Source organism: Amblyomma mixtum, chromosome 1 (genome assembly GCF_055824585.1).
Source record: "Amblyomma mixtum isolate Tamu chromosome 1, ASM5582458v1, whole genome shotgun sequence".
NCBI lineage: Eukaryota > Metazoa > Arthropoda > Arachnida > Ixodida > Ixodidae > Amblyomma > Amblyomma mixtum.
The window spans coordinates 273,131,919-273,145,005 of NC_143012.1; the positions used below are offsets into that span (position 1 = coordinate 273,131,919).

Below are 13,087 nucleotides of genomic sequence, written 5' to 3' on the forward strand. Positions count from 1 at the left end.
TGGACCCAACATGGAGGAGGAATACAACTTCACTTGATAAACTACTGATCGAAGACACAGTCCTGCCAGAGCCATCGTGCTACCCATATGTGGCTGGCTTTAATACGGACTAGTTGGTGATCCATAGTAAACGTAAACTGTGGCAAACACAAGGTCATAAGAAAGAAAGCGCTTGTCCGTCATCTTTATTACATCCCTGTGTTTACCGTGCATTACATTTACTATGCATTAAACACACTGAGGCAAATGACTTCAATGCAAACAGCCATGAGAACTTCCATTCTTCTGAGCCTAAATTAAGAGAGTGCTGTTCTAATGCTTGTGACGTAACAGGCAAACATAACTTTTGCATTCATTCACACTTTCAGCAGCTGTCGAGTAGTTTTCGCTAAGGCAATATGTACATGCAATATGCAGAGTGTCTGACCAAGCTATGATTGTAGCATTAATGCGTTGTGCAAATAAGGAACTAAATTGTCAGCAGATACTGCTAGACAATACTAGAAGCGCTTCTTACAGGAACTGTACTGTCGGCAAATATTGTTTAACTTGAGCAGAAGCATTTTTTTATTTTGTAGCTGACTAATCAACAGGGATTACTGATATTATTGATCCTTGCATATTAACACTGATTCTTGCATATTAAATGTTGTGCAGGCAAATGGATAACAATGCAATTATGCTGAAAACACATGAATGTAGCAACTAACGCTGAGTACATGTGACCAAGGCTATATGTACCTACATAACTGCACTAACGGCAGCGAATAGTGTACAGTGCCACCAGATACAGCATTTTCAAACTGCGCATTCACATTACAAATACCTGAAAGCCACAATTTCTGTGACATCCCAGAACGAAGAATTCAAACTAAATACAAACTCATTTGTTTGTTTCCATGTCATTGACATTCTGCATGTTTTTATGCAAGCTTTCCCAGTCACCCCCAGTAACAAGATGCCAAGTAGTTACAAATAATTGGATTCATATTATAATAAGTGTGAATACTCACGCTATCGCAACACAACAGTTTCAATGACATTAACTGATCAGCATGTCTCAAATCCCAGCCGCATTTGGATAGGACATTCAGCATACTGTTACCAAATAACCAACAGCAAACGATGAGGATGATAAGGTATTTACGAAGAAAAGCAAAAAAAAGTTGACAACTTACTACAATTATTTGTACAAACTATGGAAAAGACAAAAGTAAATGAACGGTCTGATATTTTACAAAGGTTAAAAAAACGATATTCCAGGTCTTGTCATTTCTGCTACCAGCTCATCAGAATGAGTCATTCGCTATACCACAAGACAAAAACGTCCCAAAAAATATCTGCTCATGCAAACAATCCCAACTTAAAAGTCTGCCCTTACTTCACAAGTTCTGTAACTTTTCAGCATTTTTCTTTATACTCTACGATGAACTAACCATGGTTAGTCTATATTCATACAACGAGGAAATGTCACAGCTCGTATTGCAAATATTCCTTGCTTTTTATAGCCTGTTTTATTCAATGTCTCTTGATCCAGCAGACTCCATGCGAGAGATATTTGAAATCTTGCAGAACTGACTTACGTATGGCACATGTCGCAGACTGTTTGGAATTGCTGAGACAGCTATCCGCTACTACTAAATGATTTAATTATAATCTACCACAGAAGTCACGCAGAACTTTTCATTTCTAACAGGCAGATGCTCCAATTTACAGTGAGTGGCTTCCAGATAACAGCAGTTTGCACTGTCATTTTCGGAATACTTATTTTGAGGTTAATACACTGAGGGCAACTTCCAATCAAGCAGCAATTAGTCAATATGTTTACCGTATACCAGCCACAACGCGGCATTACCTTGTTACTGTGAAAACAACTTGAAATATTTGTGGCATCACAGCTTTCAACCAAGACGGGCTGGCAATCAGAACTAGCCAGCACAACTGCACGGAGCACCCACAAATGTTGCGCCAGGACGCCTGACGGCTTTAACAGCTAGGTGACTATCAGCACAAAAGGGGGGAGCCCAGGGGTTCTTAACAGCAAAAATAATTGTGGACAATTTTCAAAGCGAAACATGGCGTGAAAGCAAAGACTCTACCCTCGACGTTTGTGGTGACCTACCTCGACTTCTCGATGACTTCCAAGGCCCGTAGCCAATGCATCCTGAAGGCCTCGATGACAGTCTCGGGCGCCACATTGCGAAGTATCGGCGCCCTGCTTCGACGCAGGCTCGCTCGCAACCAGCTGCTCATCACGGCGCTTCACGAAGCTGCACCAACAAAAACGTGCATCCTTCAGTTTCGTGTCACCTCAACCATCAGTCCCAGGCGTTTCGCACAGCGAGAGCCCTGTCGGCTGCTGTAACCTGATAGCTCTTCAGGTGGGCCTCAGTTTAGCTCAGCTGTGAAAGAATTGACATGCTCACACCTGTGCAGGCAATTCTTCAGAGAAATGATGCGCTCAAGTGCGCAAGTGTAAGAGCATTTAAAGGCCGAGATGAAAGCTACAGCATTCCTGCGTGCCCTTCAAGCAGTAACAATTCGAATGATAAGGGCACACAGCGATTTCACGACACGTCTTTGCAAACGAAACCGTCCCAACAAACACCCGAGACTGGGACACCGATAGACTGGACCATATTTGAGAAAAATAATGGGCCAAGCTTACAAGCAGACAGCACGGTTGAAGTGCAATATCAGCTGAGTATCGTTACATGGTCTGTCCGTTTCTAGTGACATCCGCTTAAGTATATCGAAAAAAATAAAACTGGTGCGGTACAAACTGAATGAATTCAGTAACGTACACCCATCACGGGTGGTACGCCATGACTGGCCATGATAAACCAGGAGCCGGAAATAATCTACCCTCGCCACCCCCGCGCGCCCGCGCTCCGTAGACATCACATCCGCTTGTGCGTTTGTCATTCGCTTGTCTGAAAATTGCGCTATTACGGACATCTGGCATCATTTGCTGCGACGAGTGATATTTCCTGCCGCTTTATTTTTTTTCTTTTCCTGCTGGGACTACTGCCGTTGACTTTAGCATCCGCCTCACTGTTGTGGTGTGCGAGGTCGTGTGAGGTCTCTGTTGAGTGTGTCCGTAATGTGGGCAGAGGTCTGGATGGCTGGGCTAGTTCCTGCCTCTGTCGCGTTATTTTTTTCCTATGTAGAGTAGTGCAAGCCCCTGTGAGATTCATCATCCTTGCGATGCCAGTGATGCCGTCTTTACACATCGTCGAAGTCGTGCTGCTGCATTGATCGCAGTATGTGAGAGAGAGATAGAGAGAGAGAGAGAAAAGGATGGAGATAGCCCCACTGCTGCAGTCAAAGAGCGTGATCATGTTTAAAGGTGAGTGGGTGCTTTAAAATTCCCTTTCTACCGTCGGTGCCCCACTGTCAGAATTTTAAATGATTTCATTGCTACGTAACAGTGCAGTGATCGGTAGAGAATGGAGCTGCTGCACTCTTTTTGTTGGGTTTATTGATCGCACCTGCGGCTCCCGATAGGCCTACCTGTAATTTGTGGCTGAAAGTTTATGCGCGCTTGAGGCTACTACTTATGATCTCTGTGTTTATTTGACGCCGCAGGCGTTGTGAAATGCCGCGACACCCTCCCTCGGTACCAATTCGCGTCAGTAACATAAATGGCAGTTGTCTGACCGCACACTGTTGGCAAAGAATGCGACCAATTATGCAAATACGGGGCGGTATAACTTTGCTTGGTGTAACTTAGCTTGCTTGCCATCCGGAAGCTGTCACTTCCGATGTGACAGTCGGCAGGACCGTACGCTCGTCCTTTTGAAAGAGGATAACGAGCGCACGGGGTTTTGTTTACAGACACGCATATCGGCTAGCTTATGTCCAGCTGCATTCATGATCCCGTCTATATCAACAGTTCAGCAAAGCTGACCAAACGGGAGCGGCAGGAGCCTTTCTGCAAAAGTGCCAACTACTGTTCGCCTTTCAGTCGTTTTGCTATCGCGACCTTTGCCTGTAGCGATGGCGATATTTCTGTGTGTCCTCATCACAGGCCAGGTGTGGTGAAACGCCGGTATGGATGAGGCCTTCTTGACGGATCTTCTAGAGTGCTCTGTGTGTCTTGAGCAGCTGGACAGCACAAGCAAGGTTCTTCCCTGTCAGCACACTTTCTGCAGGCGTTGCCTCGACGAAATTGTCCATTCTCATAAGGAGCTTCGCTGTCCAGAATGCCGGATACTGGTGAGCCTACTGTGAACCTCTTGCAATCGTTTCGGATCTGCTTCCCGTGTCGGCCGTTTAGTGTATGCAACATATTATAATGTGGTTTGGATTCTTATCTTGCTGGTACAACAGAGTTGAGGACGAATCTACAGAATTTTGTGAAACTTTTGCACAGGTAGCAACATCTGACTTCACATTCATGTATACAGTACTATGTCAGAATAACGATGGCCTTTGGAAACTGTTGCAGCATAATGTTGCTTGAATGGGGAAGAATGACTGAAGTGACATGTGGCATCTTGATCAATGCAAAGCATATCTTTACATGTGTTGCTTGAATGCGTAGTTCACCTGTGTCATGGCCTTTGTTCATTTGTGACAGGCATTGCATTCCTATTGAGAAACTTTGTCAATATAAAAACAAGAGTGCTGAGATGTTGATTGTGATTACGAACCGAAGTTCTGTCGTCGTAGTAAGGTGCAGCCTATATTGGTTGTAGCAATATGCCTGCAACAAAACAAATTCACACTCAACAGAAAACCTTGTGCAGTCGTGTTTCTATTTGCATTATTTGTTGTCAAAAGGTCAGTGGTTTAGTTTAGTCATTTTCTTTAGCCACAGCCATTCGATTCAAGGCAGAGCCTGCTGAGTTTCACTGGTTGCAGTGAGAACACATGTTGCATGGTGCTAGTAATTGATGGCCACCACAATGCCTCTGCCCTGCAGCTCAACCTGCTACTGTACCACAACCAAAATCTCTGTCTGCAGTGTTGCCTGCAGATGAACACATTTATTTATTTAACGCCGCTGCACTGGCTCAGTAATTATGGTGCTAGGCTGCTGACCCGAAAGACGCGGGTTCGATTCTGGCCGCGGCGATTGAATTTCGATGGAGGCAAAATTCTAGAGGCCCGTGTACTGTGCGATGTCAGTGCATGTTAAAGAACCCCAGGTGGTCAAAATTTCCGGAGCCCTTCACTAAGGGCGTCCCCCATAGCCTGAGTCACTTTGGGATGTTAAACCCCAGTAAACTAACCAACTATTTATTTATAGAATACTGCCGACCCTAAGATGGGTCCAAGCAAGAGGGGCAAAAAAATACATAAAAAGAGACGAGGCAAATGTATGACACGACATGTATGACATCTGCTCATTGTATGCCCCCGAAAGCCAGGACTTCTTAGGGGGAGGGGGCCACCTAGCTCATTGCTGCGCTTAGAATGGGTTGGACTGGGTTTTGTGGCCTTAACTTTTGCAGCCTAGGTAAGCTGCTTTTGGCACACATGGCGTGCTGTACCACACGTGCTGGCATCTGAGAATCATGGGATATCCTTTGAAAAGAACACATGCGATCCCTGTGCATGAAATGAAGAGGGAGGAAGGGCCACTGGTGGAGGCTTTGTTGGCCTGTGTTGATAGATTACTGCACTGTAACGACAAAGATGCTACATTCACTGGAAATGGATCTTGTACTAGCTACAAATGTTAGAAAATAAAATGCAGCTGTCGCCATCATTGACCATATTTGTAAGGAAAGTGTAGGTCTCCTCGATTTGGGTGCACTTTCTGCACCAGTCCTGGAGGTGCAACACTCTCGCACTCGATGTGACAGTGCAGCTGGTGCCACCTGCACTTTGGCACTCAATATGACTTCGTGCTGCACAAGTTCTTCTGCACCAGCTTCCTGGCGAGTTCTTTTCTCGTGCAAGTAGGGCAAGGTGCTTGGCGCGCTTCGTAGCAGACGGCTCTGTGGCCATGCTTGTTTTAGTGAGCAGCATTGAGACCGTGGTTGAAACGGCTGCATACCCATGCTAGACGTGGCATCTTCACCGTGCATTCACCAAACAGCTGAAATGGCTATGTGTGCGTGCCTGTGTATGCACGCGTAAGCGACTGGTCGGCAGGTGCCTTTCTGTCTAGCCTCGCAAGTTGCTGAACATCAATTCTCTTTTGTGTGCAAATACGGTTACACGGAGCACAATGGAGTGTTTGTATAAGAAGCAGATAAGATGTTTTTTAATACGTGGGTGATCGCAACATTACTGATGACTCACAGCAGCATCATCCACACCTCCACGTACAGAAGTGACTGGCTTTGAAGTTGCCGTCAGCCCACGCCTTTGCTTGCCAGTCTGTCTCCAATAGCCACTCCACTGCCAACAGTGAACGCGAGTTGTTGAGTTCAAATATAGACCGAGTTATCAGATAACTGTTCTGCTTTAATTGGCGAACAACTGCAGACACTTTTCGATAGAACAGCAACAGCCTGAATCACGTGTATGAACTGTCAAAGGTCGTGCGGAGCGGAAGTCTGAATAGCCTCTCGAATTCATTCAAAGTACCCGTTTACTCAGGGAAGGTCAGCCTGTGCCACTTTGCAGAAGGCAAAGGAAAGGACGGTGTCAAATTCTCCACCACTTCTGTAATTAGCAAATTTCATGGCCACTCCATGAGATGCGCCACTTCAAACAAGTGCACAGCGTTCAATACAGCTAGCACAAACCCGTGCATATGTAAAAACCACGCGACAAACACCAACATGCGTTGCAGGAGACGAATGTTTCTGCACTTTTGCACTCGATTTGGCTGCTGCACCGAGAGCACTAGTGTCAGGCTATATTCGTGCTGCAGGAACTGTCACTGCACTGGCATGGCACTTTTGTGAACTAGTGCAGAAAGTGCAGCCAAATCGAGGAGATTATGTGTTGCTTGAAGACACTTTTTTTTTGCACACAAATTCCTCAGGCCAAAGTAAACTGCCATTCATTTCCAAACAGGGGTTATGGTGAATCAAACGGCAGGAAAATTATTAAATCCAAATTCCTTGGTAATAAATGTCTTTTTGCTTTTGGAAAAACATCGGTACACCCAGCAAGATCCATAGAATTGGATTTTTGCTAAGACCAAAAGTTGGGTGGAGTTGCCTTTTGTCTCCCTTTAAAAGAAGTACTAAGCATGAGCCACGGCATCTAAGGATTGCGTGATGCAGGTGGAGTGCTCGGTGGACGAGCTTCCGCTCAACATCCTGCTGGTGCGTCTGCTGGAAGGCATCAAAAACAACCCTCGACTCGGTGGCAGCGGCGGCAGTCGGTCCCCATCGGGCGCTCCCCTTCTGGGTGGCTCCTCTCTCATCGGCCATGCCAGGCCCCTGCTGACTAGCCATACCTCTTCGGTGGGGCCACGGGGGGATGTGCCCTCCACCCGAGGGGAGGGGGTGCGCACCCTTGTCAAGCAGCTGGTGCCCCAGATGCCATGTGCCAAAGCCCTCTACTCCTACGATGCCAAGGACCCTGGGTGAGTAGCACTTGCCTGCATCTTCTGCATAAACTGTTGTTTCACCAAGAGGGTTGCTGTTGAGAGTAGAGTATAGACCTTTCCATAGGGTACCCACAGGTGCAAAAACACCTGCTCTATGGACTACAGTAGGACCAGCAAAAGTATTTACATCAGTTGCGGATGACATGACTCCTCCAAACACCTCCACACAGCTCCTGGCCGTATTGAATGCCCTACAGTAGAACCCCTTTGTGAGACATATACTGGAAAGGCGTTTTTGTTTGTTGCATGAGATGTCTGTGATAAGCAGCATTCTGTGTTTTCATTACTTGTTGATCAGCCCTTATTTTGATGGTACCAAGTGACTGCGAGTTGCGCAGGTTTATTAGCCACAAAAGCAGCTGTTTGCTTCTACAGTTAAACCTGGATGTAACGAACCTCCATATAGCGAATTCGTCAATATAATGAAGTTTTTTAATTCCCCCAACGCCACCCCCATTGAAGCACGTGTATTTGAGACCTCCATGTAACGAACGGGTAGCAGCGGTTGACCTTGATATAACGAACTCACTAAGCCAGCTATCTCTTAGCTTGTGCCGAGCTACGAAATTAGAAAAGTTTAAAAACGATAAACACGAACTGACATGAGAGGAATGTCAATGATCGCAACGAGCGACGGCAGTTGAGGCAACGCGTTATGTGCCAGCACCGTTGGCGCATCTCCGTTGCTTTCGCTTTTGGAACACCATACTATGTGGCACTACAACAGTTAATGCTCAAAAGGAGCGAAAAATGTTTGGGCATAGCAAAAACGAAACAGCACAAGTAGTACGCGCCCATCGCCGCTGCACGTTTGCTTGCGTGATTCCAGCACCGATAGCCCTTGCGCGTCGGTACTGTGAAGCAGTTACGGTGGAGAGCGGCCAGTGACGCAAGGCGAAGAGTGTTTCCTGAGGCAACAGCGACTGGCAGACCGAGAGAGGGAATGAGGGAATACATGTGAAGAAGCTTGACTTGCTGGTCGTCCAAACAGCTGGCTGATGTCAGTTCCTTCAGACTTGATCGCGAGTGTGGTGTGAGCAGGAAAGCCCAGCACATCGAGTCTTCATTCTCGATATATGCGGGTAGAGGCCCCTACGCTCCCAATAGTGGCTCACTGAGAGGTTGGAGGTATTTCTTTATGCAGCTCTCGCATTTAAGGAGCCCTTTGTCGATGTGTTACAGCTGGCCAGCCTGCTGTGTATTAGTTGCAGTTGTAAAAAATATTACCATAGTGTTCGTCTTGCCATTTCCCTTGAGCACACACATGATGCCAGATTAGTGTTAAAAATTCAGAGATAGCTGGTCCTTTATTACTGAATGACTTATGCACCTGATGTCTGTTGTTGAAGAGGTTCGTTTAATGGGAGAGAAAGGGTGGCTAACAAAGTGTACAAGAAATTTCTTATCTCTTGCAGCTGTGCCCTCTATAAGGGGTTTAAGCTTATAGGTAAGCCAGGGATTAGATGCTCTTAGGAAGAGATCCCTCGTGTCTCGGCAGGTCACAGGCAAAAGAGAGTTTTTCTGCCGCAAGCATCTGTTTTTAGCCCCTCAGGTATTGCCCAGTGAGGAGCAATCGGTTGCTCAACAAGCTTTGGAATGTGTCCTTCCCTAAGAGGCTGGCGCAGTGCTGCATTGTCTAGGGAGCAGGGGGAGATGGGAGGGTGCCTCCCCGTCCCACTCTAAGTGGCATGTGTATTCCACAAATTATGCAAGCACTGAGTTCAGAAGTAAAAATAGAATTGCACTAAAATTACTTTTTGCGAGACAAGCGGGCTATATAGTTCCATTAAAAACTGTAAGCAGGTTCTTTGGCAGCTTTATTTGTGAGTCATTTTGTATATCACTGAGAGAGGGCTCTGTTTTGTGGTTGGCATGCACATTTGCGAGCACCTGCTCCAAAACGCTGTTTCGGTGCTCCAAGACGCACTTTTACAGCAGCAGGTGTTAAGGGCGCTTGCTACAGTGTTGCTGTTGGCTTAACACAGCACCACACTGATTGGCAGTGGTGTTACACATGACCTCACAGCAATACACCATGGCAGTGTACCAGTCTGACCAGGGATGCCACGAGTGGCAGCATAGTTTCAGCACACGTACTTTACCAGAGAAGAAAATGAATAATAATAAGTAAGCAATAGTATATATTCACTACCACAAACAGCTGTCGCCATCACACAGTGTAACCGTTTGTGGGTTTCTTCTTCTTCATTTTGCCTGCTCCAAAATACCATGAGCATATCATGTCACTGGAAATGTTGTGGTATGCAGGGACCTGGCATTCCGCAAGGGGGACATAATTGTGTTGCGCAAGCGAGTGGACCAGAACTGGTTCCATGGGGAACTGGGCAGCAAGCAAGGCTTTGTGCCGGCCAGCTACGTCCAGGTGGTGGTTCCCCTGCCATCGCATATCCCCCAGTGCAAGGCACTCTACGACTTCCGCATGGGCGACAACGATGAAAAGGACTGCCTTACGTTCCTAAAGGTCAGGATTCCGCTCCTCTGGCTGAGCTCTGCCTCGTTTTAATGCGTTGTGGGACGCTGTTGTGTCTGCTTTTTTACAATCCCTCAACATCCCTTGTGGCCACTTTCTTTTTTCTTTTTTTTAAGGGGTGATGGCTCTCTCTGCTGCGTAAAGGACTATAGTCACCAAATTTTTGCTTGCATGTTTTCTTCTTTCGAATGATGCTTTAGAGAATGGAATACATGGATCACCGCGTGGTGTTCACCTACGAGCCCTAAATAATTTTTAATTAATTAAAAATTATTTATAATAAAAAAATTGTTATTTCTTCTTGACGCTGTTTTGGTTTCGGTTTCTGCTTCATCTACCAACCAATGGCTGTGATGTGTAGTTTGCACCTAGGTCACGTGAGGCGGGAAAAATGAACGGCAGTATAACTGCTGATACATTTGTTGTCAGCTCTTGAAGCAGGCTGGTTTAGGTGTTGCAGTGAATTAAAACTATGTATTAGCTTTTATATTGCAGTTTTGTTTAGTGCCTCAGGTGACCTTAGTGTCACGTATATGTCACAGGCATTGTTTGGTTGATAAAACTGAAACAGCATGAGAGAAGAAATTGAATATAAATTATTTAGCGGTCATAGGCAAACACCGCACTGTGATCCATGTATTCTGATGTCTTACAAATCATTTCAAAGAAGAAAACATGTAACCATAGTTACGTGTGTGAAGTCTATTAAACTGAATTTTCTCAATTGGTAAGTTTTCGAGTTAGAGAAACCAGGGTGTTCGCAAGCACACCATTGAAGAAGAAAATAAGTTTTGGATGGAGAAGGGACGTTATTTGGTCTGCACTTGTACATTCTCACTTGGCAGTAGTGCTGAAATTTGAAGGGATAGTGCACGATTCTTCATCAGGCTTAGCCCTAACGGGTTGCACTAAAGGAGGCACTGGTGCTGTCTTTTCCTGCCCCACTGTGCTTGACGTTTACTTGCATGATAATGGTGGTTCCGTACTTGTGTCATTTAATTATGCAATAAATGTTGGAAGAAAAGAAAGAGGTTTGTTTGTTACATGTGTACTGTTTGATGGGCATAATGACCTTCATGCACTACTAGTATCTTGCCTTGTTCAGCAACGTCGCCCCCAGCATCAGATATTTTTCAGGGTGAACGAAAAGGAAGTGACCAAAATGCAAAACTTATGTTTGCAGGGAAGAGAGTGTTGGCAGCTTAATGCTTTTTAATCGCATTCCAGGGTGATGTGATCACGGTCATCCGGAGGGTTGATGAAAATTGGGCGGAGGGAAAGCTGGGAGAAAGAATTGGAATCTTCCCAATATCATTTGTTGAGGTGAGTTGTGGCATAGGGCTCATCATAATGGTTGTTGTGTTCATGCATGCACTCAGTTGTTGGATGTATTGTTTCAGCTGTGTTCATGTAAGCAAACTCTGCATGAGCAGATGCTCTCTTTTTGGTGGTCCAGATTTGTTCCATGTGTTATTCCTTTTTTTTTTGCTTTTTTCTCATAAGAGCTTGCTGGTGTACCATTCAAGGATAATTTATAAAACTGCTTACTAACCAGCCAAGTCATTTTGCTTTGAAAGGTAACAAGTGGTCAATGTAAAGGCAGTGATTGCTAATACAGCCACATATATATGCCAGTACCCTTGCTCCCTTGAGCAGATGTTTTAAAAAAAAAACAGAGGCATAGGAAAATGTGGCAAAAGGGCAATAAATATTCTCTAAGCTGGAGGAGTGCCGCAGAAAACTGCAAATTTAAATAGCTTTTGTGACAGTCTGTGTTGGGCTTTCATTCTATGTTTTTCAGGGGGGTAAAGTGAGGTTTTCATTAACCACCAATCTGGTGAGGCGTTTGACGAGGCTGTTCAGTGTTAGCTGACTGGTGGCACTATAGGTGCTTGACTGCATTGAAGCTAGAACTTGTAGTTAGCCGTCATTGAGTGTTCTTGTGTAAAATTTGATGCCTCTCTTCTTGTGTGTTTATTTGCGCAGATGAACGTTGCAGGAAAGGCACTAATGAAGCTTTCTAACAAGTAAGTTGTCATTGTGGTCTTTGTGACTCTCTTGATGCATCATTGTCCCTGACCTTGGCTTGCTCCTCTGACAGTGTCCAAGTGGGACCTTCGAGAGTTGCACCCCCAACGCCGAATTCCGAAGCGCCGAGCCAAACAGTCATTCCAGCTGGCAGCACTCCGTCAGGCAAGTTCTCTCCTGTTGATACCGTATCTACCGTATGTAATTTGCGCACCTTATTATCCTGGTTTATAAAAAAATAAAAATAAAAATCTTCAATACTGGCACATTTTACATTCCCTACTGCGCCAGACTACTAGCATGCACGTGTGTGCGTAAGGCAGGCTTGGGAAGATTGGCGTGGTCACGTTGCCATCTCCGGCTGCAAAAAGCAGGAGTGGCAGGGGAAGGAATGGCTTTCCATTTAGCCGGCTCGCTTGCACTGGCAGTTGCTTTCTTGCGTGCCAGAATCCAAGACTATGGGGCAGTTTGCTGTTCGGTTTGCCGCTAGTCGCACGTGAGGGCGCTGTTTTATTGCCTTTGACTTCATTTGCTTCTGACGGCTAGCTTTGCTGTTGTACCGTTGTGCATTTATTGTTTTCAGGTGCACACACACCATGAGGTAGGGCAGGTGGGGGTATGTGTCTTGTAATTAAGGTCACAGTTTTTTTTTTTTTGTCAGCGTGTTGCGCCAGTTGGAGAGGTTGAAGTATAGGCCACAGTATACAGCGTATATTGTGAGTTATGATCTTTGTCAAGTTTTTCAGGACGCGTTCACAAAAATTTCACGGATTTTGTGCACCCTCTTTTTGACGCCTTAATTGATAGGAAAAAAGTGCTGGTAAATGTGGTGTGTAGATCGTGACGGTTATGAAATCTCAGCTGGTCAACCTTGAGAACAAGCTGTTCAGTAGCTGAACCTGCCTCTTAAAACGAAAGAGGAACTGCGAAGGAGGGCCGCAAAGCCAATAATTGCTGACCTGTATCATCAGTGAGTCTAGTTGCATTGGTGGGCTGACGATCGTCCTTTCTGCTGGCTCACTTGTTGTTCGGTAGAAGTGGTGCAGAGC

General features: G+C 45.6%; 2 protein-coding genes across 6 annotated transcripts in view; one reads left to right on the forward strand and one right to left on the reverse strand.

Annotated features, from left to right (window-relative positions):
• LOC149371711 (FHF complex subunit HOOK-interacting protein 1B) overlaps positions 1–2,832 on the reverse strand; it is a 31,150-nt gene extending 28,318 nt beyond the window's left edge. For 3 of the 4 annotated variants that reach the window (XM_089565983.1, XM_089565982.1, XM_089565980.1), the window contains exons 1-2: positions 2,669–2,832; positions 2,123–2,270 (exon numbers count right to left, since the gene is read on the reverse strand). In XM_089565983.1, coding sequence (XP_089422109.1) covers positions 2,123–2,253 — 131 coding nt within the window. In that variant the 5' untranslated portion in view covers positions 2,254–2,270; positions 2,669–2,832. Of the gene's footprint in view, positions 1–2,122; positions 2,271–2,366; positions 2,644–2,668 lie in introns of those variants that run through there. The other variant, XM_089565981.1, reaches the window with a different exon arrangement.
• A 67-nt stretch (positions 2,833–2,899) lies between these two features.
• POSH (SH3 domain containing ring finger posh) overlaps positions 2,900–13,087 on the forward strand; it is a 35,966-nt gene continuing 25,778 nt past the window's right edge. For both annotated transcript variants that reach the window (XM_089565985.1, XM_089565986.1), the window contains exons 1-7: positions 2,900–3,349; positions 4,031–4,218; positions 7,191–7,495; positions 9,788–10,001; positions 11,238–11,333; positions 11,997–12,037; positions 12,112–12,203. In XM_089565985.1, coding sequence (XP_089422111.1) covers positions 4,054–4,218; positions 7,191–7,495; positions 9,788–10,001; positions 11,238–11,333; positions 11,997–12,037; positions 12,112–12,203 — 913 coding nt within the window. In that variant the 5' untranslated portion in view covers positions 2,900–3,349; positions 4,031–4,053. The remainder of the gene's footprint in view (positions 3,350–4,030; positions 4,219–7,190; positions 7,496–9,787; positions 10,002–11,237; positions 11,334–11,996; positions 12,038–12,111; positions 12,204–13,087) is intronic.